The sequence below is a fragment of the Rhipicephalus microplus genome, unplaced genomic scaffold, assembly GCF_043290135.1.
Source record: "Rhipicephalus microplus isolate Deutch F79 unplaced genomic scaffold, USDA_Rmic scaffold_15, whole genome shotgun sequence".
NCBI classification, from domain to species: Eukaryota; Metazoa; Arthropoda; class Arachnida; order Ixodida; family Ixodidae; genus Rhipicephalus; species Rhipicephalus microplus.
The window spans coordinates 2,799,938-2,826,725 of NW_027464588.1; the positions used below are offsets into that span (position 1 = coordinate 2,799,938).

General features: G+C 45.2%; 1 protein-coding gene across 1 annotated transcript; it reads left to right on the forward strand.

Moving 5' to 3' along the window:
- Positions 1 to 513: 513 nt before the first annotated feature.
- LOC142784585 (uncharacterized) lies at positions 514 to 25,366 on the forward strand. The gene is made up of 7 exons (XM_075883005.1): positions 514 to 633; positions 17,083 to 17,540; positions 18,629 to 19,051; positions 19,448 to 19,843; positions 20,613 to 20,924; positions 23,828 to 24,027; positions 24,850 to 25,366. The coding sequence occupies exons 1-7, from the start codon at positions 537 to 539 to the stop codon at positions 25,010 to 25,012; spliced, it is 2,049 nt and encodes a 682-aa protein (XP_075739120.1). The 5' UTR covers positions 514 to 536; the 3' UTR covers positions 25,013 to 25,366.
- The last annotated feature ends 1,422 nt before the right edge of the window (positions 25,367 to 26,788 follow it).

Genomic DNA, 26,788 nt, shown 5'->3' on the forward strand with positions numbered 1-26,788 from the left:
AGCCGCTATGAAGCTTAGACTGATGTTACCTCGTAACATTTACTTAATAATTGTCTATTAGTTTTACTAATATGCTGTTCACAAAGTACCACCTCGAACACTTTTAGTATTGCTATAAATTTCAGCGTGTAGTTACAAAATATTTGAAAGGCTATAGCTGCTGCTCAGTTTAAATACTTATCGTATTTCTGTCAGTTTAAAGTAATCGTAAGGTTCTTACGTTAAAGCACTTGAATATTTGTTTCACATAAAATGTGGAATGCTTGGGCTGTTTTCACTATCGTCACCTTCTCAGTGTAGACCTAATTTGAAAACTGTTTTTCTTATTGAAGTTATGTCATTTGACGACGATTCGAAGCTATATAGTTGGGTTCGAGAAAAAAAGGCCACTTTTGCTCGGGTCGAGCCATACCAGTCCACCCAGTTAAGTTGGTCGATGCTGCTTGACTGGTGAACCAATAACGCTCACCTTCGATCGCTGTGCGCAGTGATGCTTGTCGGCCGGGGTGCCGCGCCGGCACCGCGCCGTGGATGCCATGCTTTCGGACCCCTGGCGGCTGCAACCTGCAGTGCCCAACATCGTCGGAGATGACGTCAGCTCAGACGATGACGACGGCTACTACGATGACAGTGGTGCGTGCAAGCAGTAATCGTTCGCATGATGCCTATTGGTGTGGCTTCACAAGAGCACGTCTACGCGATGACATATCGAGAGGGCTTTGGGGATGTCCTGACCCCTCTCCTTTTAATTTGTGAATGTATATATACAAGAAGAGCTCTTGTTATAGGTGCTTTGTCCGCCATAGTGGATCAGTGGCTGCGGTGCCTTGCCGCTGACCCGAAGGTTGCGGGTTCGATTCCAGCCACGGTGGTCGCATTTCGCCCACCTTCAACGAAATGGTTGAGTCTCAGGTGCTGTGCGATGTCAGCGCAGGTTGACGAACACTAGATGATCATCATTAGAAGTGTCGCCGTTGTGTAGGACGCCACTAAAGCGTCCCTCATAATCATGTCGGTTGTTTTTGGGACTTAAAATGCCAGATATTATTTATTTGATTGATATGTGGGGTTTAACGTCCCAAAACCACCATATGATTATGAGAGACGCCGTAGTGGAGGGCTCCGGAAATTTCGACCACCTCGGGTTCTTTAACGTGCACCCAAATCTGTGCACACGGGCCTGCAAAATTTTCCGCCTCCATCGGAAATGCAGCCGCCGCAGCCGGGATTTGAACCCGCGGCCTGCGGGTCAGCAGTCGAGTAACTTAGCCACTAGACCAACGCGGTGAGGCAAGCCAGATATTATTACTAATATTACTTGTTACAGGTAATTCCATTAGATATGACTCTCCTCCTTTCTATTGGTTGAACATCTCTACCCCATCAAAATTTTCAGCTGCCAACCTGAATTTCCAGTCGAGAGTGTGTTGTAACACCAAAAAGACGAACTATTACGGGAAATCACTGAGGCGTATTAAGAAACTTGACAATGAATGCGTTAGTCAACCTTAGGTGGCTTTGCATAAAAAAAGAATTTGCGCTCTTCGATCAGGGTTAGTCTGGTAATGATTATGTTTGCACGTTCGCTTTATCGGTTGCTCCACTGCAATGTGTCACGTTAATGACGTTGCCTTGACAAAATGTTTTACAATATATGTATATATTTGTCATGAACAATGGTGGTAAGTGTTTGTGCGTGTCATCTTTTTTTGCCTTCCGTTTCTTGCTGTTGCGCCTTGGATTCCATCACAAACCTCTTTCATATGCGCTTTAACCAACTAACCCAAATAGCCCTCCTTCCCCTTACCCCCGTCCCTTAAGAAAAGTTCTCTAACCGCTCTTGCTTCCGAAAGCCGAGCGCAAAGTCCCGAGAACACGTGAAACAATTGAACAACAAAATAAACAAAATAAGTACTTGTGATTATTCTATGGTTGGCTTCATTCTAATCATGTAGTCAGATTACCCGATATCGATGGACTAGAATGTGTCGTCGTTAAAGCAATATTTGAAGAACTTCACATCATTATTGGCGCCTTTTATCGCCCTCCTAGCTGCGACACGTTTGTCGAAATATTTAACGAGTTCTTGTGCTCCTATGGAAAACATTCCTCTAATTTACTCCTGGCGGGTGACTTTAATTTCCCTTCCGTAGACTGGCAAAACGACGTACCTGAAGCCCTTAGTGCTGGTTCGGAGCCGTTTGTTGACTGCGTAGTGCTTCATGGTTTAACACAACTGGTTACTACACCCACCCGAGTGCAAAATGAAGCTGAGTCCGTTTTAGACCTGTTCCTTGTAAATAACGGCATTATGCGACGAAATCCCCAAGTTGAGGTTTTCCAGGGTATATCGGACCATAAAATCACCTGCCTCACTATGCAATTAAACGCTCCGCTTCAAGCTACAAAAGAACAACGTCTAATACCCGATTTCACACGTGCTAGTGATGTAGACATACTTGATGTGCTTGACAGCTCGTTTCCTGAATTTGTTTCTATGTGCGGATCAAAAGAATATTCGATTGACCACATCTGGTGTTTCTTTAAAAGCGTAGTGTTTGACACGATGAATAAATTTGTACCCTTCCGGAGGAAAGTACTGAGGCAGGATAATCCGTGGATGAATAAAGAAATCGTACGCATGGGACGAAAACTAAAAAAGCAAAGAAAGCAATGTAAGCAACGCCCATCAACAGCTGCCTCTGATAGAATGCACGACTTGCGAATGCAACTGAAAAACAAAATTAAGACAGCAAAAGAGCATTATCAGCAAGTTTCGTTAAAAGAATTCATGATTTCGTCTCCAGACAAGTTCTGGCGTTATCTCGCACCGAAAAAGAACACTGTTATCAGCCTTTACGTAGACGATGAGCCTGTTTACGACAGCCTAGATGTTGCAGATGCTTTGAACCGGTATTTCTGTTCAGTGTTTACTGAAGACGATGGAAACATTCCGCAATTTCCTTCTTTCATTGAAGTGCCTCCTATCAGTGACGTGTGTGTCAATGAAGAAGGTGTCTTTTCCCTTCTGCTCCATCTAAATGTTAAAAAGTCCCCAGGTGTTGATGGCATACCCAACGCTTTTCTTGTGAGATATGCTGAGTGGTGCGCTAAGTACTTGTGTTTACTATTTAACAAATCTCTCGAGTGCTCTGAACTTCCCGAGGATTGGGTGTATGCTAAAATCACTCCAATACCGAAAGGTAACGAAAACCGTTCTCACTTATCGTCATACAGACCGATTTCTATTCTCTCAACATGTGTCAAAACGCTCGAACATATCATATTTAAGCACATTTCACAATTTCTTGAGAGCAATTGCATTTTGGACGCCCGACAGCATGGCTTCCGCCGGGGACGGTCCACTGTAACTCAGCTTCTGGAAACGGTTCACGACTTCGCTGCAACACTGGACAAACGGGGACAAGTGGATGTCATATTCTTAGATTTTGAGAAGGCGTTTGACCGTGTGTCGCACTCAAAATTGCTGAGTAAATTGACGGCCATTTTGAAAAATGAAACTTTAGTGGCATGGATTAAGTCATACCTTTCCTTCAGGCAACAGAGCGTAGCCGTTAACGGCGCATGTTCTGCGGCCTCGCCAGTACTTTCGGGCGTCCCACAGGGCTCTGTTCTCGGGCCACTTTTCTTTCTCGTTTTTATTAACGATATTGTACATGACATACCGGTAAAAATTAAACTTTTCGCAGATGACTGCGTTCTTTACAATGAAATCTGCAACCATAACGATCAGGCCGTCTTAAACGCGTCACTTAAAAAATACAAACATGGTGTACTAGGTGGCAGATGACTCTTAATTACAAAAAAACTGTTTCAATGACCATTACACGCAAAAAAGCCCCGTTGAAGCACACGTACCAAATAAACAATCATAGTCTAGCTGAAGTATCATGCTTCAAATATTTAGGAGTTTTAATCACATCCGATCTGAAATGGAACGAGCACGTCACGTACATTCAGAAAAAGGCAATGCGAAAACTGGGATACTTAAGGAGAATGTTACCGAAAGCTTCTCAGGATACCAAACTGCTAGCTTACAAAACTTACATCAGACCACTATTAGAATATGCTTCAATTATCTGGGACCCGTACACTCTAGTTAATACCAATAAGCTTGAGAGCATACAAAGAAAAGCCGCGCGATTTGTTTACAGTTCATACAGCTGGAAAACGTCTCCTACGAGTCTTCTCCACAGGGCCGGTTTGGAAAGCCTTGCGGTAAGACGTTATCATGATCGGCTAAAATTTTTTTTATTTGATGTATAACGATAGACTTCAAATTAACAAGGAAGCATACATCCAGCCGAGCATTTGCCGCCCAACACGATCCAATCGCCCAATGAAAGTCGCTGAATTTTCGTGTAAAACAAACGTCTTCAAAAACTCCTTTTTTCCCCGTACGTGCCATGAGTGGAATCTGTTACCTGCTAATGTTGTGCAATGTTCTGATGTCTCATCCTTTCTTCGTGCCCTGTTGAATTCGGCATGATTTTTTTTCCGGTTCAAAGTGTACCCTTAGAAGTGTATTGTTATGCTTGTATGTTATCCTGTTTTCTTCTTTTGTATCGCCCACACCTGCTCAAAGCCTGGCAAAAAAAAAAACAGGCTAGCAGTAACCTGTAAATAAATAAACAAATAAATAATTCTTTCGATTCACGCTGCTGTACGTATATACCATATCGAATAACCAACTTATCCACCAGCTCGCCTTACGCAAGTTCAATATGAATGATAACCCTCATATGTAGGCGTAAATTGTATATTAACGTGATAAATTTAAAGAGCTGATTTTGCGGAAATTCCGGCGTTGGTGTCGGTGTGCGCGTCACTAGTTGGGAGCGAAAAATTATCATCTTAGCGTGGCCGAAAACTCGGTCATCCGCGCATGGCCAAAAAATAAAAAAATGCAAATAAAATAGTATAAAAACTCTGTGTTAGAGGGGGAGATCGAAACCGCGTTGCTTGCGTGGCAAGTGGGTGTTCCACCTCACTGCCTGTGAATACTGATAAAATGACTTCCTCTGATGGGAAATGCAGTGAAAGCAACCTTCATGACTTACAAACACACACGTCTCATATACATGCTTCACATTACAACATAAAATATTACCCTAACAAGGCGTGTTACAAGCGTACAACGCCATCAGGCGTCAGATTATGAAATTATCGTGATGAATTCATAGTTTAAAGCCAGTCTCCCACTACAAAAGGCACATACTCTACTGCACGCATAAAAATCGGGTGCACAGCGTATCCGAAAACGTTTCACACAATCATGTTTTAAGTACTCACTGAAAACAGAGTATCGCTATTGCTTTAACTCTCAAATGCGAAGCTTAACGGTCTCCTAATGTTTCGACGCGTTACGGGCGCAGCCGTTTGATGCAAACTGAATTTCGCCGAATCATCTTGGCAGCCCACACGGCATTGAAATCGCTCATGCGATTTTCGAGAACGACGGGCTTGTGCGAACGCCTGTGACTTGCGGTGCTGTTGCGCACAATGCACTGAGCTCACTTCTTCTTCTGCCGTTTCTTCCTCTCTTTTTTCATCTTACTATTCACTTCTTACTATATCCACTAGTGTAAGGTAACATTTAACCAGAAGTATTTCTGGTTAACCTCCCTGCATTCACCCTTCTTATCTATACATCGTTCCTTCCTAAAATATACACACAGATCAGAAATAAGTGTGAAATGTTAAGCCAGACGAGTGTAGGATGTCAAGCTGGTCCAAGTTCCTACGACACGGAAGCTCTCCCCAAAGTTATAGCTACTTGCAATTCCCGTTCAGTAAGAAATTGGTATAAGGCTATTTCATTTGTGTGGGCAGCGGTAGGCGCCGTCGACATACTGAGGCACTTGTAGTGACTCGTATAGGCACCAGTCAGCCCAAAGCTCACCACCCCTCTCCATGATGACTTAACAATTGACACAGCAGCTGCAAAGATGGCTCCGAGACCGGTGCATCGGGTAGCCTCCCACATGCACACGAGAGGCTATTCGTAATGCCCACAGCCTTTAGGTGGCGTGCCGTGCAATTCGTCCCTTGTACCCATTCGTCCCTTGTAGCCGTTGTAGGGTGTAACAAGTATAACATTTTAACCTCTAAGGTGGTGCCGCGGTGAGACATTTTTTTTGTTGGTTGTTGAACAATAAAAGATAGTGCTCGATGTACATGCCAATGGCTGCTATAGGATAATGAGAGACAGGAGCATTCGGCTTTTAGTTAACGTGCACGCTGCGATCCCCATTAGCAGCCATTGCATGCACATTGAGCACAATCTGAAGGGAAAGGGTTGCTACGTTATACCCGCTGGGTGTAACCACCTTAGTTTTACAAAGGTTTAGCGAGCGTTGAGCCACAGTGCCATGAATGCAATGAACTAGTATATAACATGAACTCGAGGTGGTTAAAGGTGGGAAGTAGATACGAAGCACAAGCCGTAACAAAGTAAAAGCCGAATTCTCCTGTCTCTCATTTCCCATTAGCAGCTATTGGCATGTACATTGAGCACTATCTGACAAGAACGGGTTGTTACGTTATACTCGCTGGGCGTAACCTCTTTGGTTTTAGAAAGATTTAGCGAGAGTTGGGCGGCAGTGCCATGAATACAGTGAATTAGTATATACCATGAACTCGAGGTGGTTAAAAGTGGGAAGTAGATCCGAAGCGCAAGCCGTAAGAAAGTGTGCGTGTATCACCTCTCGTTTAATCCTTGGAATGTCCGCTGGATGGCGGTGCTTTATATGGGGAACATATGATGAAAAGATGCGAGATGGTGGATTTGGGTGCACGTTAAAGAACCCCAGGTGGTCTAAATTTCCGGAGCCCTCCACTACGGCGTCTCTCATAATTATATAGTGGTTTTGGGACGTTAAACCCCACATATCAATCAAAGATGCGAGATGGTGGTACTTGGAGTGTTGAATAGATGGACGAACGGACACACAGACAGATGCATGTGTGGACTCATGAACGGACGCAGGGGCAGATGCATGGACGAACGCAGGGACGGACGCACGAACAGACGCACGCACGGATGGGCGGATGGACGCATGAACGGACGGAAGAAAGAACGAATGGACGGACGAATGCTTCGTCCCACTCTCCATCATTCACTCCGTGGATATGCTACAATTTTTTTCTTTAGCTGTCCCAGTGCCATTTAACAAGGACGAATAAAATCAACATCTGTGTTCAGAAAAAAAATTGCCCGCAGCTTCCCTCGGGGGAACACTGAGGAGGATGCGGAGCATATAATTGGTTAACGGGGTGTTAAAGTGCGACTTACTTGGGTCGATGGCTAAATTGGTTAACGTGGTTGTGAAATGGAGTGTTAAATTGCGACTTACTTGGGTCGATGGCTAAATTGGTTAACGTGGTTGTAGGAGGGGGTGTTAAATGAGTGAACACGTACACACGTATGCGAAAGGACGGCGCTGGTCGAAGGGACGTCGATAATTGTGTTTGTGGATTCGTTGGAATTCATTTCACCGCGACCTTGGACGTCGACGTGCCGTACAAACCAACCGACGAGCGGCAACTGAGCGAGCGAGCGCCGACCTTGAGTATATATACAGCGCGATGGCGCATGCACTGTCAGCTGTTGAATGTTCTCGAAGGAGAAGCGCGCGCGCGGCACAGATGGCGACGGCGCGACGGCGCATGCGCTGTCAGCTGTCGAATGTTCTCGAAGGAGAAGCGCGCGCGGCACAGATGGTGGGCGACGGCGCGACGGCGCATGCGCGCGCGTCGGCTGTCGAATGTTCGAGAAGCGGTGCGGACGGCGCGGATGGCGCGGACGGCGCACTACAAGGCGCGAGTATAAGATGCTTCCGCATCTAAAAGTGTTTAGCAATTTAGAGTACTTGGTACTCTACTATGAAAGAGCATTACGCGATCACAAATCCCATATGTGTTAAAAAAATTTAACGACCTCGAGTACTTCGTACTCAGCTATGGGAGTGCAGTGAGCCGTCCTGATTACGATTTCCTTAGCGTGAGAGCAAACAGCGATTTGTGTTTAGAAAGATTTGTAGTCACAGGCGTTAATAACATTTCACCAGAACATTTTATTCTTAGACATACAATAACGATGATGGCAAAACACACTTCAATTACAAGAACATGGATATGAATGACGTGGAAAAACATGTACGTTCGTTGGTTCGCACAAACACAGCCACTAAAAATTGGCAGATTCCACGTACAATGCGAATCGATGATACGCGAAGCACGAATAAGAAAGGTTGATTGATTGATTTGTGGGGTTTAACGTCCAAAAACCACCATTTGATTATGAGAGACGCCGTAGTGGAGGGCTCCGGAAATTTTGACCACCTGGGGTTCTTTAACGTGCACCCAAATCTGAGTACATGGGCCTACAACATTTCCGCCTCCATCGGAAATGCAGCCGCCGCAGCCGGGAATCGAACTCGCGACCTGCGGGTCAGCAGCCGAGTACCTTAGCCACTAGACCACCGCGGCGGGGTGAATAAGAAAGGTTGATATGTCACTTTAAAATCAACACAACGTTACGAAGTGAAGGTAAATGATGCCGTACATGACTTTCGTGTCATGATTCTCATGTTTCGATGTGGCTTTTACCTTCGTCATCCCTTCGCGTCACGTGATACCAAATTTAGTATATGTGGAGCTAGACAAACGCCCGCGAGCACGATATGAGCGTGGTATGCTGTCATGTTCTTACATGACACGAGTGTCAGGATTATCATGTTTGCACCAGTCATATATTTCGTCATTCATTGACGAAACGTAACACCAAATTTGGTATATGTGGAGCTAGCAAAATAGCCACGAGCGCTTCATGAAAGGCCAAATATACTCCAATGTAGAGTTGACGCGTGCGCACGCTGGGCACAACGACGCTACGTTAGCGGAACGCGAGTACTCTATAGTCTGACGCCAGGCGCGACCAGTGCGACCAGCGCGACCAGCGCGACCAGCGTCCGTCGGCGCGGCCCGACGGCAACCGGCGCGAAATGCGACATGCTGCATTACGTGCGGATGCGTTAACCAGGCAACACTGCGTCTCCCTCTTTTCGTGACGGAGGGACACCGGACGCGCTGAAACGCGCATGCGTCGAAGCAACGCAGCGTTACGAGCGCCTCCGAGTTTATGGCGGGACCAGCGCCTGGCGTGGAAACACCGGCGTGACGCAACGAAATGAACGCCGGTGAGCACGCGCACCACGTCCTGTCGAAATGTATTGGTACTTCGACTGTGGCAGGTGCTCTTCGGAGATGCGTGTCTTGTTCTCACATGACACGAATCTCATGATTATCATGTTTGCACCAGTCCCATACCTTGGTCATCCATTGACGTCACGTAATACGAAATTTGGCATATGTGAAGCTATCCAAACGGCTACGAGCGCATCATAAGTGTAGCGTGTAGTCATGTTCAAGATATGCATGTCGTGATTATCACGTTTGGATGTGTCATTTACCTATATCGTCCGTTTTCGTGTCGTAATACCGAGTTTGGTACATGTGAAGCTAGCAAAGCAGCCGCGAGCGCATCATGAGCATAGCATGTAGTCAATGTTACATGAGACGCGTCTCATGTTTATCATGTTTGCATTAGTATCATACCTTCATCATCTATTCACGTCCCATAATACCAACTCTGATATATGTGACGCTAACGAAGCGGCCCCGAGCGCATCGTGAGCGTGGCATGTAGTAATGTTGTTACATGACACGCATGCTATGATTTTCATGTTAGGGTCTGCTGTTTGTGTTCGCCATGCAATCATGTCATACCATACCAGTTTTGAAACACGACATGTGAACGAAACTGCCCCAAGAGCTACAGGACCATGAAATGTAAATCATGACATTCATGACATACATGTCATGAATTTCGTGTTATGGCTAGTCAAGTATGTTTTTCATATAGTCAGGTTATGCCATACCAAGTTTGGTACTGATACCATTAGTGAAACGGCCAGGAGAGCTAAAAGTCGTAGGCGGCTAGATAGATAGAAACGCTCAACGTCGCCGAAGTTCGCTAAAAAATGTTTCACATTCAAAAATATGTCAGAAAAAGACAGATGCACATAAGAATATTGCAAACTAAACAAGAGGCCTGTATAAAAAAATTATTGTCACAAATGTCAATAACATTCAACAGAACATTTTCTTCCAAGACATAGAATAACGATGATGGCAAAACAGACGTCATTAACACGATCATGGATGTGAGTTGACGCTGAAAGAACATGTACATTCGATGGTTCACATAAACAAAACCAATTGTGTGTTTAGAAAAACTAGTTACCGATTTATAGCACTAGGTGCTCTACTATGGGAGATCATCCACAGCACACAGCCTCTTGTGTGTGTTTAGAAAAAAGTAGTTAGCGTTTTAAAGTACCTGGTACTCTACTATGGGAGAGCAAAAAGCTATCCCGTAGGCCCCACCCTTTACTCTAAATGTACAGGGAGTAACATGGGGGGGGGGGGGGTAGAAAGAAGTGGTTAACGATTCAGAATACTTGGTACTCTACAATGGGAGAGCATAAAGCCGTCCCGCGGACCTCAGATTCGATGAGAGTTATCGGGATCAGGCAAACATTTCTCTGAGTGGCTGATTGAGGAGACCTTTTTTTGGGTTTAGAAAAAGTTAATTCTATCATAAGACGCAACAAACCTAAGGAACGAGCGTCTGTACGACAGGCACAATAACAAACAAAAGACAAAGTACAACATACATTACACATTTAAACAAAAGTGTCCAAGTCCATAGGATGTCCGTAGTTCATGGTACTAATAACTGCATACACTACATACATACACTAATCACAATATCGACAATGTACATGATGATATATGTACAGAATTTACAAGACTTGGTGAAGATGTTAAAAAATATGTACAACAGGTATCAATATTCGTAAGAGTTACAGAACTTACAGCGTTAGAATGAAGTGCATATATAGAAGAGCTCCCACCCATATGGGATATACGCAAACACATAGAAATAGTAAACACATACTGATTACATGCACTAATCAGACATTGACAAGTGACCTGACTATAGGAACCAGGCCAGGTGGAAGACTTTGAACTTTGGAAGACTTTGGAAGATTTTGAACTTGTGAAAGAATATTTTACTAATATGAGCAACAATGGGTTATTCTGTTTAGCGCCCCTGTAAGGAGAAATCGCTATGGGTAAACAAACGTGATAATTCATCGGCGTGCCGCGTAGGTGCACGTCGTCGTCAGCGTCAACCCGACTGATGTCAAAAACCACGACGTTATCCCGTTATGATGTGACGCCCACATGGTGTCTCAGACCACGAAATTAGTGATGTCACCACAACATCACGTGATGGCATCATTGCATGGCATTGTTGCTAGTCAGAGGTGGGCGGATCACGGAGGCAGTGGAGAAACGGGCGAGGTGCCTCCCATCTTGGAGGCATAGCAATACCGCGTTAAATGCGGAAAGCTTTCGGTATAGGGGACGGAGCGGGAATAGTGCAGCGCTCCTTTGAATTGCGGTAGTATTGACGTGCACTGCGAGTAGTCTCGGGGCAGCTGCGCGCAGCTTTAACTAGTTCTCATGCATGTAAACTTCAAGATCTGAATCATTCATACGCATTACAAAGAGATAGGGGTAGATTCATATAAATACAATCTATCATTTTTCGTTTAAAGTGTAACGGATGTGCTCGTATCGATGGTATTTCTAAAACTGACTAGATCTGTACATTTGAACACGCCAATGAAGTTCAGATAGCACTATAAATCGCATTATTTAGAGTGGGGAAATTCTCAAGAACTCCAAACAGCAGTACTAGTTACACTTTTACACAAAAGCGGCGCTCGTGACAAAACTGAAAAATATCGTTCAATATTAATTCCTCCTTTTATAGCACAAATACTAGAAAAACGTTTGTTGTCAACGATGACTAGTTTTTTCGTTAGCCCCAACAATTTATCGCCTTGTCAGCATGGTTTTCAGTGAGAGAAAAGTACTCAGACACTGTTCTGACCAATTGAATTCAGTTTTCAATAGTAACAAGGTTGCATGTGCTGCGCTCCTTCTTGATTGCAGCAAGGCGTTCAATAGTGTGCGTCACACCTTGTTATTGAATAAACTTTTTCATTCAGGGTTTAGAGGTGCTTTATGGTGTTTGCTGGCTAACATTTCAGAAGACAGAGGTCAACTAGTATTCGCTGGACAATCTTGTAGTGCTTTCCAAGCCGTCAATACTGGCGTTCCGCTGGGATCAATTATGAATCAATTGTTGTTCAATATTTTTGTAAATGCCCTTTCTAATACAATGGTGGTTTCTCCATATCAATATGCCGATGACACGGTGATGTTGACGTCTGCCAACAACTTACATGAGGCCATTACTCTTCTGCAGTTAGCTCACTAAAGCCATGGATTGGTTTCGAGACAAACTTATTAAGATAAATGTGTCCAAAACTAATCTTATCTGCTTTCATAATCGATAAAGAAAGTAACCATTGACTATACTTCTATTTTGCATGATTGTCAATCCTTCTCTTGTAAACCATTGAAATATTCGTCTTTTGTGAATTACCTCAGCTTATACAATCATAGAGACCATTGTTAGAATAGCCATCTCGCTTATGTTGCCTTCGTGCTGTGTGATGCCTTCGTGCTGTGTGACTTCGTTCTGCGTGATGTTTGCTATATAAGATACTATGTGCCGTTCTCTCTACGAAAAGTTATAACATATATATAATGACCTCAACCTGAACTCTGACAGAGACATTTTCAAAATGCTGTTAATGCCTAATTTCAAGGATATAATAATACAAACGGTTGTCATAAAACATTTCTCGTCTATTGAATTTCTGGTTCTGTATGTGTTTTCCCGTTCAATAATTGCAAAAGTCCGTTTTTGGAGACCAAAATGTTCAACAAGGTATAAAACTAGGACACGAGCCCATTATGTTCCAACTTATTTCAATACACTGCCCTCCCCCCAACCATTTTTCGCGTAAAAAAGACAATGCCAAACAAAGGAACTGATACGGCTGATTTGTCAACACGTGCATGAGCAACTGGCGCCCATTTGCAAGTTATATGCACTCATTTGCAAGTGTGGCACTTTTGCTTGTGAAACATCGCTGTTTTTTTCTTTGCTTTTATTCGCTTTCAATTTTTCTAACTACTGTTTAATGGGAATGATTACTGTTTATATACTCCCTGCTTCTGATTTTCAGGGCGTTGTCACTTTTGCAGAACTTGAATAAATTTGTTACCAGCACAAACCAACACCCTACCCGCCTATCAGTAAAGGTAGATTGGATAAGCCACGACGTATAAATAGCGCATTTGATCGCATGTCACGTACCAGAACCGTAATCAACACGTAGACTTCATCCAGCTGACATAACGTGCATGTTGTTGCGTTCTATAATCTTTATCGTGCGTACAACTAAAATTCATGTAACGTGTTCGGTTTAACTCTGCCTGCCAAGCTCGGCCACTCGAGCCTTCATTTAGCTTTGGCAGGCCTAGCCATATTTACTGCTTTTTTTGAATAAATGAAATTATTATTATTATTATTAATATTATTATTATTATTACATAGCCTATTCTGTGATAGGCAATATAGGTCTTCAACGTTTTGTTTTAAACACAAGTGGGACTCCACTGTCATGGGAACCGACATGGATCGGCTATCTAAACTCACGCGGAAAACAGTGCGATATGCTCTAAATCGTTTTATCTCTTTTTTAACATTTGTAACAACACCTTCTATCTTTCATTTTTTCATCGCGTCATAAGACTGGACTGCGCTGGATTAAATCACTGTAGCAAAGCCAACACATAAAAAAATTCTAGAAAGTATTGAAAATCTCGTGTTGGTGTCTCCAAGTTCTGGCTAAACTACTAGAGTAGGGGTGAAAGCATTCAAACTCTAAGGTTTCATTTTAGAATCTTGGTTTTGTAGACAATGCATTGTTATGTGTACGTTTGTATGTCGGATACATCGGCAAATCCCGTGATCGCAACATTTGACGTAAAGGTGTCGCTACTATACAGTGTGTGTTTATTTTTGGATATCTTGTCATGGCATTAGCTTGAATTGTGTAATGCTTGTATTCACTCCTGTAATAACCCTAGTGAAGAGTTGGCAGTATTTTGTAAATTAAAAACAATAAAAACGTAGAGCGGTGTACCATTGTTCCTAATATAGTCCATGTAGAATATACTATCCATTGATTTCTCTTGCTCGATACCCTGTACGCACGCGTACTAAGTCGCTTGCCATGTGTGTAAAAGGTGCATTACCTCGGCATTATAGTATTTTGGAAATATTGAGTATCAAAACATATACACGAAATTGTAATAGCGAATGTAACTTGTCGGTGATCCCTCGGGAAAGTTTCAATAAAGAAGAAAATATTTTCACTATCCCGGCTGCGGCGGCTGCATTTCCGATGGAGGCGGAAATGTTGTAGACCCGTGTGCTCAAATTTGGGTGCACGTTAAAGAACCCCAGGTGGTCTAAATTTCCGGAGCCCTCCACTACGGCGTCTCTCATAATCATATAGTGGTTTTGGGACGTTAAACCCCACATATCAATCAAAATATTTTCACTCAATATGAGGCAATACGTGGTCAATTAAGGCCGAATGTCTAGGTGTTTTTTTTTCGCTTACGCTTGTTACATGTGAGTACGCATTGATAGAAGGTATATCACAGATATTTCTCACACTGTGTACAGAGTAATCGTGATCCTTAAAAAAAATCATAGTTTCACCGCAAGCGTAAAGCAATAGATGCGATGGCCACAAATCGTGTGGTTACACGAAGTGACGCTCGCGAAGCGTGGAAGCTTGGGCAAGTTGGTACGACATAACTGAATTCAGGAACAGCGCAACCTAGAAGTAGTTACTTCGTAACTACGGAAGCGAAAAAATTCCCAAGCATTTCCCCGAGGGTGAACATAGTTAAGTGCAAATGCACGGGGTGATGCTATGAGGGGTATTTACGAATTCGCACTATTATATTTATTAATCACACTATGGTGCCTTTATGGTGTAATGGTTCCCGGGAATCGCAATTTGATCACACGGGGGAGTTTACGTTAACTCACTGGCGAATGCCAACAGATTTTAACTTTACTCCCCCTCATAGCATCACCCCGTGCATTCGCACTTAACCATGTTCACCCTCGGGGAAATGCTTGGGAGGTTTATTACTGATGATGATGATTAAAGTGTAATTAATGAATTTAAGTGTTGTTTGTCATGAAGCATTTGTACACAGATACATTATATACGAAGTATTATTATTTACACTTCACGACGCGCCCGGACGAGCAAAGTCCAGGGCTCGCACCCTCTCCCGCGCGGCACGTTCTCTGGCTGGAACGGCTTCGGGAACATCCACTCGCCGTTGACGATTGCAAGCGGCGTCTTGACGCCGGCCTTCATCGCCCTTCTCCGCCTGACGCTTGCGTTGTCGTTCCGCTTCTTGGGCCGCGTTCGCGGCTCGATGCTGACGCCTCATCTCGGCCTCGCGAGCACGCAGTTCGGCATCTGCTGCACGCTTCGCCCACTTGCACTCGGCCTCGCGAGCACGCAGTTCGGCATCCGCTGCACGCTTCGCCCGCTTACGTTCGGTCTCACGAGCCCTTCGCAGCGCCGCCTTGTCTTCCAACGTCGGCGAAACCACCGCGGTACCGTCACCTCCAACGACGGGTGCAGTGCTGGCATTCGGTTGTACTGCATTCGTTGTTGATGGTAGCGTTGCCTCCGGGACATCCATCGCACGACCCGCTCTCGACGGGAGACTGAGAGAGAAGGCGGGCGCGCGAGAGAGAGGGGTGCGCGCGCAGCTGCAGCGAGCGAGGAGAGCGGAGGAGCGAGCGAAGGGGGATATCAGCGTCGCGTCCGTGGCTTATTCGGTAGAGCGTCGCGCTGCGGCCCGCCAAGTCCTCTTTCTTTTAAAGATAGAGAGAAGACTGCGGACGCCGCCGACGGCGGTGGATGGTTTGGGGTCGCTTATAAAGTGTATTCACACTTAAAAAACAAGACAGAAAAGAGCGCTGACTTTCAACAGTACATTGACATTGAATCGACATTGTATGAATGACATTGTATCACAGTGGTTGTTCCTGCACCCTTCTACGCATGCCCAATTTTCTCATTTTTCGCCTATATATGTACACTGCTCCGATATTAAATCTTTGTTGAAAGTCAGCGCTCTTTTCTGTCCTTGTTTTTTCGCTTCCATAGTTACGAAGTAACTACTTCTAGGTTGCGCTGTTCCTGAATTCAGTGACGCTCGCGAGCTGATTTTTGTAGATTCAGTTTCACGTAACTCTACATAACACTTGTGTAAGAAAATAGGACCGCTTTAGAGAGGGAAGGAGATTTCGCATGGCAGAGTGCATTCGTTCTCGAATGCGTGCCGAGATAGCAAGCGCGCGCACGTGATCGTGACAAAACTTCACGAATTAAATTTCCCAGTTGCTGCTCGGGCGACCCCATTACCCTGCTTCAGGCTCCTTCCAGATAGGCATGAAGTTCTCTTTCTGCTAGAGCAATAATCGAATGCAGGCCTCGAACAAAGGGAGATTTCGTCACATAAACTGCCCGAGCGACGAAGGTAGGCCGACTCATTTGATGTCTGCTTCAGCCGCGTTCATCTACCCCGCCCGCGCAGAATTACCCGCAAGTAGAACTTGCGATGTGCGGAGGAATAGGTTATTGATTTGGGATTTACACGGAAAATAACAATGACTGCGAAAACCCGTTGACAGTGTCTATACAATTGCTATCATAATAAAATCAGAAATTTCATAATGAGAAAAATTCAGCTATATACACGTAAGTAAATATTACTCAAAATCAACCTACTATGACTCCGCCGGACTTAATCATGAAGAGAGTGACATGTCGATCAGGTTTAAGTGAGAGCGATTCCGCTCATGAGTGTGGTTGCAGACAAATATGACTTTACAAACAGGTGATTGTACTGTGGTTGTGAGTGTACTCGAGCTGGTGCACACTGACTCGTGGCGCTGACTCGCAGGTCTGGCCGATGCGTACGAGATTGCGCGCAAAGTCCGCGAGGCCAACGACAGGCTGCGGGCGGATGTCACGCCCCTGGAGTCGAGCCGCCAGCGGCGGGTTCAGTTCCGGGATCCCATCCGGGCGGTGTTCTTCTTCACCCCCGACGGGGAGGAGGAGAACGGCCCGGGAGAAGACGAGGCCCACGCCTACGGGCGCGACGACGACGCCAACAGCGCGGATGATGGAGAAGAAGATGAAGACACCCAGAGGGCTGAGGACTCGCTGGCGCGTTCCGGTGCCATTCGTAGGCTCGTGACGGCAGCCGCGGTCGAACGAAGGAGCAGTCTGACGAGCGAAGACGAACTTTCTTCGGCAGTGGTGATGACGGCTCCCGAAGGAGATGATTCAGACGACGAAGACGACGGTGACGACATCCAGCAGCGAATGGCACTAGAAAACGACTCCGGTGATGACGTTGTAAGTTTAATTTGATATGGCTTCTTTTTGCACTCAGTCACTCACTCACTGGCTCACTAATTCATTCACTCACCCAATAAATAAATAAATAAATAAATAAATAAATAAATAAATAAATAAATAAATAAATAAATAAATAAATAAATAAATAAATGAGCCTGCATTATAGTGTTAAAGCCACAGGGCATTTTAGAGCGAAGTTGTATATGACTATCCCATTCGCACCCAAGCCTACCCAACAAAAAATTGTCATCGCCCTTTTTAGCAGTGGATAATGAGTCCCCTGTATTCTCCCGTCTCACTATTTCGCATCAATCTGCGTTCTCCACCATCGTCACAACTTATATTAGCTAGAGTATGCCACGGGACCACAATGCATAAGTACGAACTGCATAAGCAAAATGGGGACGATATCAGAAAAAAAATGAAAGAGCACCTCTTATAGCCACCTTTTATGAAGGAAATAAAAATAGCCGCTGAATTACCACAAGAGAAATTTGGCAAAAGAGCCACCGAAGAAATTATATGGTAACGCAGAGCACCCAACAGTTGGTTACCAATAGCGGACAGTAAGTCGACATTAGCCAGTGATGACATTTCGCGAGTAAATACTGTGCATGCCATGACATGTGAGAGATGTGATGTGTCCTCGATGTTCTGTTACCACTATCAAATAAACGTCCACTACATAACCACGTAGTTTTTTATATGATGTCCCGTTAATTTCTCTGCGTTATGAAATAATGTGTATTTTATGACAAACTGAGTGAATGAGTCGGCTAGAAGGCCTTCGGTCATGCCACTTGGACTATCGCTATTATGACATGAATAATATGCACGACCCAAAACTTGTGCTCCATATGCCATCCATTTTAATATACACACATGCAATATACGTATATCATGGGTATTCTGATTTATAGCCAGGCAAATAAACCACATCAATGGAGTCACGGCATTGGAGGTTCGACAAAGAGGCCTTGTCTTATTATGCGCATGAAATGTTTCACTAAAAATGCCTCTAGCCAGTACCACGTAAGACCATGCGTTTGCGCATAGTAACTATCAAAAATGGATTGCTATTACAGGACAGTTTCGAGTCGGATGACAACGCTTCAGTCAGTGAGGACATATCGGAGCTGTCCTTGCAAGAAAAGGGTGTCGACAACCAGGACGCTTCCATGCAGGAAGTGAGCGGTGCCGTGGACGTCGAAGATGACAGGTGCTCGCCGGATGCCGCTAGCACGGTGTCCACGTCGAGTGACTCTCGGGAACAACGGCTCGCACAGAAACGATGCAACTCCAGGGACAGCAGCTTAGAAGAGGCAACTGTCAGTATTGTACAAGAAGAGCGGGCCAACATTGATCTAAGTGCAGAAGGTGATGACGAGATTGTTGAAGAAGCTGTTATCACAGCCAGTGGGTCTGCGAACAGAACGCTATCACCCGATACGACTTCAGAGCCGCCAGCGACTAGTGTCGACGCCTCCACTCTTCAAGACGGTGGAAAGGTGAGATATATGGTAGTTCTTCACCAGTGATGGAGAGGTAGCTAACTGTGCAGAAGTGACTGGTCGTGAGGGGGGGGGGTCGTCACGGATAGATAGATAGATAGATAAATAGATAGAAACCTTTAAGGAAGCGGGCTCCTTCTCCAAGGGCCTCACTGGATACAGCGTGCTTTGCTAGGACTAACCCAGGGGTTGCTCATATACTTTCCCAGGGAAGTTGGCTGGCTACCGAGGGACAGTATTGAGGAAGGCCTTGTTTGTGTGCCGCAAGCTGGCTTATATCTGTAGCCTCTAAATATTTTGTTTAGATAGGATACTGCTTGTGATGCTACAAGTAGCAACCCTATAACCGTCTGAACAATTCTCTCTTGCTTTCCATTTTCCAACATTACACAGCAGCTGCAGGTTGTCATTTCTGAACCGCTAGAGAAAGAACCACCAGCCCCGAAAATTCACGTCCTTGTGGATCGTCCTTCTACCAACCCAGCCACGCCGACAGCGGTATACGGTGGCTCGTCGCGACCGAAAACCGTGGGAACTGCTGGTCGTACCAGTGTGCGGACCATTCGCAGTGCTTCGACGCCTACCCGAGGGAGGCGTGGCAGCTCCGGCTCTGTTTTTAACGGAGCGGACCAGCGTACGAAAAGCTCTTCGAACAGGGCCATGCAGCAGACGTCATTGCAGTTATCAGTACCGAATGCTCGGAGCGTGCCATCGGGAAAGCCGACGGCATCGTCTACCGAGTCCGGGAAGCATCAGCAACCTCCCACGCGCTGCAGCACCGTGAGGCAGGTAAATATGAACTGCCAGCCACGAAATATTTCGGGACAAGAGATCCCGGACAGAAAATTAATTCACCTGCGGGAGCCCGGTGTATAGTTCCGTATTTCACATTCTCCTTTGCAATCCCTTTTGCGACCTTTTCACCGATTTACTGAATCAAAAGGATCACACCTTAAAGAGCCCTAAACGACCTCCTATAATGCAAAAAACGAGGTTTATATCCTCCCCTGGCGCTGCCTGCCTTTTCGATGCAATCCGTCGCATCATGAGACAGTGAGTTTTCAAGTGGCCCACTAGAATGGATACCACGTTGAGCCTGAAAAACAGCGTGCGGAGAGGGGACAAGGAACATGAAAAAAAAACAGACATACACAACGCTGACTAACAACTGAGTTTATTGACACTTTATCAATAAACAGGTTGTGCCCGTAAAGAAACATTTTTATACGGGTGCTAGATCTTCATGTATAGGTAATATTGTGATAAAACTTATGTCTTTGTCACTTATGCTTGAACCATTACAGAATTATGCCTAAAGCTACCAGTGAAATCGATCATATCTGATGGAGCATGATCCCGATGTGAGATAATGTTATTTGAAAGCGTTCTTTAACGCTGCTTTAGAATAATCAACATGTGAAGCATAAAGAACAAGAACAAGTCAATCTTAGCTCTATATGCTAGGAAACCTCGATTTTGCAGAGTCAACTGGCCTGATGCTCATCCTTTGTTCCTGCAAAGCTTCCATTACAAAGCGCTACTTCTCTATTGTGCACAGGGTCAGCGACAGCCACTGCTTGCGAGCGGCGCTCACGCGTCGTGTGCAGACCGGGCAAAGACTGATAGGAACGACGCACCCACCACCGTCGTGCGCAGCACAAAGTCAACATACGTGTTGCCACGAGAGCTCAAGGAGGAGCTGGCGCGCAAGAAGCTCCGCGAGAGGGAGCTACAACTGCAACGTGAAGCACGAGAGGAGAGTGAGCGACGACAGCGCGCTCTGGAGGCGGAGCAAGCTTTTCGGGCATGGCTGGCTAAAAAGCGTCGAGAGGGAAGCTTGACGCGCACTGACAACTCAGTCAGCAGAGATGTAAGTAGTCTACGACATGTAATTACAGCATAGGCATGCGCAACAGGGGGATAGGGGACTGGCGACTGCCGCCACATTCACCTAAGAGAGAGTGGAGGGGCGGAAGGCAGAGTCAGCCCCAAAGAGCATGAACTTGAGCTTATTGGTTTGGCTTCATAACAGAAAACAGCATTGGCAAACGGGAATAGGAAGATTGACATTGACAAGACTTCACGCTGCCGAAACCTGTCCTACCTTACTAAGCGCAAAGCCCCGAGTCTTTCTCCTATGCCGTTTGTCCACTTTATTTCATGCTCCAAAGGTTCACTTATTTATAGTCACGCAAATTCTAGATGCGAAGCATGTAATGAGCGAGCTTGATCCGGCAGCGTCCATGCTCCACTGCATATCCCCTTTCCCTCTCTCTGCTCTTCAACGCACGCGACACCCACTATCTCACCACGCAATGCCGACGCAGGCAGCACCTGCTAACAGGTTTCTTGATCGAAAAAAAAAAAAAACAATATTGGTCGCGCTGCACGTTCACTGGCCACGCTGCATATATATAGGCCTGCACGGTAGTGCTGGTGAGAGATTTATCCTGTGCGTTGTTGAGCAATAGAAATTCACAGCGTGTGCATTAACTAAAAGCGGACTGCGGGTGTCAGTGTCCAATCCCAGAGTTCTGTTTCTCATTGCCCATTAACAGCGATTAAGATGCTTCAGTAGAAAAAAACCGATCCTTCACTGCGTGTTCTGCACCTCCTCAGGTGTCTCTTCTGGGCAACGTCGCGATGAGCACCAGCGTGAAAGCCGCTGCCAGTATAACGAATTTCAAAAAACACTTTAACATAACACTTTACAATCAATAGGCAATAGGCAAGGTAAAAAGACATAAAAAATGAAACCATAAAAATTTTTAGTCTGAAGTACTATACAGAAATAAACATCTGAAAAAAAACAAGCTGCTTTTACGAAAATATACGAACGTACAAGAAACACAGAGAAATATTTATAATAGTATAATTAGGGCACGATACAAGAAAGAAGGACATCTGAACTTTTTTATGCACGCTGTTTTTAGCATTACTTTGTTCTAAATGTTCACGGACAGAGCTATGGTTGTGGACTAGATGATATATTTGATATAAGGGCTTGCTTCCCATAGGTTGTCTTGAATAAAGGTAGTCGAAAACGGTCAAAGCATATATCATAGGGAGTATCGCTTCTTGACATTACGACATTGTTAGAGGATGCTGCATATTGAATACCAAGTGAATGCCATATTCGATGTATAGGGTGTTGATCTCGAGTGTCACATTTGTTTGAGTGGGAACGAACCTTTTCAACACTTGATAATTTGAATGTTGTTGGAATCGAGGCTAGCCCGCCGCCTTTGCGCGGGCTTTGCTCCCTATTTCTGCCATTCTCATGTCCTGACATGACTTCCCTCCTCCGCGGTCTGCCGCGTTGGGGAGCGGGGAATGACGTTTAAACCCTCTCACCCGGTAGCGAATGTCGACTGTGGTGCCGTGCGCGGAGTTTCTCGGGACGTTTCGCGCGCGCGCGCCTGGAGAGTGAGTCAGATCTCTCCGGGATGACTTAGGGTGCGCATGTATTTTTTTTCGTCCATCGACCCTTATTGTTTGGGGCTCGTCAGACTTTGCCAACGGCGCCTTGCACCCGCGGTGAACGCTCCCCTTTTGTTGCCCCTTGCGAACGCTAGGCCGAAGACTGGTGCGGTGTCCTAGTGCGCGGTCAGACTACGCCAACCTGTATCTCTCCGACACCAACGCGAGTGCGTTTTTGCCATCGCTTGAGTTACCGGGCCCTTTTATACCGGTGTCCCCGTGAATCACTTTTGCCTACGGAGACGTGCTCGTGGCACCCTGTGTAGTAATTCTCGCCCGTGGCGTGGATAAGCCCATTTGCTTTTCCACTGCTTCTTTTGCAACGGGATCTGTACTGCGTTTTGGTATTGTCACAGATAATAAAGCGTTGCGACCTTGATCAGTACTGTGTTCTCGCCATGACGACGGTTAACGCGTGCCCTGCGGCTCGCTAAGACCGGACCCACGCTAGTGGCCGTAATCCTTCGGGATTCGCGCACGCTGCAATGTGTGCCAACAAAATGCCTGACAGAGAGTTTTTACAGTACTCACTTTCATCTCTAGCATTGTTTACAGCCACAATAACTGCAGTTCTTTAGCAGGGCAGATTGATACAATGGTAATAATATAATGAAAGGACCTTTCTGTTCAACTACATTCCAGTCATATCTATACATGAGCAAGTTTCAGTGGCCAGTAACATTCATCACATTGTTTCAAAAGGATTTAGAGCATATCTTCAGCGTCATTTTCTGACACTGACTTCTTCATATTTAATTGACACCCGTTCCAGCATTTTTATCAAATGTGGTACTACAGAACGCGGCGCGCTTGAATTGGAACACTCGAAAGATCATTTTGAACTGTCAAAAGTTTGGAACTGTCAGAAGCTCATTTATACATAACACGTTCGAAAAAAAAAATACTGCACTTTAATTGTACTTTGCAGTATTAATCGCTGACTGAGAGCTTCGCGAATGTTTTGTATAATACAATGTTAACAGCCCGTGCAACATGCAATGCTATCTTTATGAACATTGAATGCACTGGCGAACAAGTTGCAGGTTCTGTGCACGTTGGAAAGATGCAATGCTAACTGCATAATCGATTGCGGTATTACTGCACCGATGTTTTTAGAATCATGTTTCAACATCACACTAAAACATCAATGCACCACACTTACAACATCAATGCAGCAGTGCAGTTAGCACTGCATTGATGTAGTAAGGGGTCCAGCGCTTCGTCGAATAGATTTTCTCAAACTCTTTGAATGGTTCGTGCCTGAGTGGAGTTTCTCTCTGCTGCGCTTGACAGGAGGATTCTTTGAGGAGCGAATCTTCGCGTGCCACGGAATCGGACGGAAGGCGCCCCTCGGGCGCTTATGAGGCTTGGCTACGCCGCAAGCAGCGGCAACAGCGCGAGGAAGAGCTGCGACGCAGGCTACGTCAGCTCGACGTGGCGGCCACGGAGAAACCCCGCCGCTCGCGACAGGAGGCGCAGCAAGTGTACCTCGCGTGAGTGGCCACACCCATTGCGCCGGCTTTTGAAACTGCGCTGTTCGTTTTGTGCCGCTGCGTGGAGCGTGTCACCGAGAGAATTTCCTACGGAGAAAGGAATGCTCCGGGGTAGCTATACTGCTGCTGCGAGCGCATTATATGATGTTTTGGCATTTTATTCTCTAATAACTAAAGCCACACAGGATTCGACATAAATCGCAGATGCAGGACTCGAGCAGTAGTTTTGTAACGTTCCTTGCATCGGTTAAGTTAATAGTAGATGAATTTGAAAACACTAGCCCTAACTTTACCTCTGGTCTAAATGGTGCACAATAAGAAGAACAACAACAATGTTTAGAATGTATCAATCATGCAGTAGAGCTGTATGCATTCAACATGAATGCACCTGCCCTGCATAGTTGTGTGTGATGTGAGAAAATTTTCCGAACGCCGTGTGGGTTCTTAATTCTCATAGTTTTTCCCCATCTTAACACGGTATCTTGGTAATACTTGTGTTAAATTGGAGTAAAACGTTTACAATAACAGTTGTGTATGTACGCCTATGCTTGTACTCAGTGACTGAGAAACAAACTAAGTGAGAGATGACCCGTTCAGTGACGGAACATTTAAGTATGTTCTTCCATCTGGTGTAGTTAGTGAGTGTGGCAGTCAGGGGTTCCCGACTGAACTCTGCCTGAGGGTGATTAAGGTTGACAATGAATCCAACCGATTTGCTGATTGACCAACGCGGTATGCCAGGTTGTTTGTCCTTCGGTCAGGAATAAATGACTACGTGAGCGAGGTCGCATGACAAAAGGCGGTGTGCTTTTTTGGTCGCAGATGGTTGGAGCGCAAGTACGATGAGGAGCGGCAGCGGCGCCTAACAACCTGGGCAGAACGCAGAGGCGCCCGTGAGGCAGCGCTATCGGCGCGTTTCCTGCGGATCCTCGAGCAATACCTGCGCAGCGAAGAGTTTTCCCGATACCCCGAACTGGTGGTCTAGCGAAAAGTCATGGTGACTCCCTCAAGCTAGTTTCGTACGTGGCATTCAGCTGTGAAAAGCGTCGTGTGAGTTTCTGTGGTAATCCGGATGCTCTGTAAGCCAACAAATTCTATCGGATCACATACCTTTTAAGTGATGACACAAAGACATTTCGTGATAATAATTAAAAGTGCTTGCACTCGCGTTTCACTATGGGTGTGTGTCGGTGTTTGCAGTTTGTTCGGCAAACAGTCGACAAATTGTGGTTTTCCTGAATGGTTGAAGCGTGTTATACCGAGTTTTAGTTAAGATACCTGGCTACTAATCTTAAGCTCTAATCATGGTGCAATAAATCTTCTTTGAAGAAACCTTTAACTTTTGTTTCGTCCATTGTTCAAGAAATGATGGTACCACACGCATAGTTCTTGGAGCTAAGACAGTTTGCTGATGACCTGGTGGCACGCATCTCTAGACATACAAGTATTACTTTAATAGGTTGGCAATATAAACCAAATCAAACGTGACTTTCAAGTGATTCAGTGTATGCTCGTCTTCATAAAGTAATCAGTAGGACAAGTCACCCAGCTATGTCTTTCAGTCACCGAACCCGAGTTAGTTTTGGAAATTGCATAGAGCACACGTGTTTCATACTTTGGTGTACTAAATTGCATAGAGCACACGTGTTTTATACTTTGGTGTATTACGCGCTAGAATAAAAGCTTAACCCCTTCATGGCCCTTATACTGTTCATGTGACATTTAGCTGATTAAAAATCTCATTAGAAAAGTTACTTTATTGATCCACACTCCTTGCTCGTATGTTTTTGTTGAGGCTTTGCTAAGGGGCGCACAGCGACAATCTGTCGCTTTTCTCTTTGCATCCCTGAAGAGTCAGGCTTTCTTAGAGCGACATACAGGGAAATCCTGGAAAAATAACTGTTTTTCCTCGCCTAGTGTCTGAAGTTTGCTAGTAACAAAGTAGCCATACACAAAATGAAGGAGACGTTTTACACACTAGGGTCCCATAGTTCGAAGACTGTGGGGAGACCCACAATAAAAAAAAGATGAAAAAGGTACAATGGCAAATGAGAAGACAATGTATTATTAAGAAAAGATTGTTATAAAAGAACCATAGAAAAATAACGAAGCGATAAAACAATAATAAACACAACTACAACAATACAATCACTAAAGCTGAAGTCGCAATGCCTCCTTAATTGCATCCAGACCATACCACCGGTAATCAGTACACATATTTCTACTTCTGAATAAAGGTCAGTCTAGTCCCAGTTCTAAAGCTGTCACGACATTCCGTGGCTGGTCTTGAGGCATGCGTGATACAAGCGCGTGCTTCCAGACAGGCCTTGAACACGCACTTTTTGTCTCTGCTGAACCGAGCTTCCGAGAAAGTAAGCGTACTATGGGGCAACCCCAGCGGCTGGAAAATCTAAGCTCCTGCGGCGTCCGACGTTGCTTAATACAACCTTTAGTGTAGATATCGAAAGATTTCATACGGCTAAAATTGAAGCATGTGCTGAACTGATTTTGTTTCAGAAATCAGTGCATTGATTGATTGATATGTGGGGTTTAACTTCCCGAAACCACCATATGATTATGAGAGACGCCGTAGTTGAGGGCTCCAGAAATTTCGTGTGCTCAGATTTGGGTGCACGTGCACCCAAATCTGAGCACACGAGCCTACAACGTTTCCGCCTTCATCGGAAATGCAGCCACCGCAGCCGGGATTCGATCCCGCGACTTGCGGGTCAGCAGCCGAGTACCTTAGTCACTAGACCAC

Excerpts from the sequence above, each read along its gene's own strand:
- LOC142784585 (XM_075883005.1), top strand. The coding sequence starts at position 537 with ATGCTTTCGGACCCCTGGCGGCTGCAACCTGCAGTGCCCAACATCGTC. Across the intron at positions 17,541-18,628 it reads ACGACTCCGGTGATGACGTT|GACAGTTTCGAGTCGGATGA; the intron begins GTAAGTTTAATT and ends TTGCTATTACAG. Across the intron at positions 19,052-19,447 it reads CTCTTCAAGACGGTGGAAAG|CAGCTGCAGGTTGTCATTTC; the intron begins GTGAGATATATG and ends AACATTACACAG.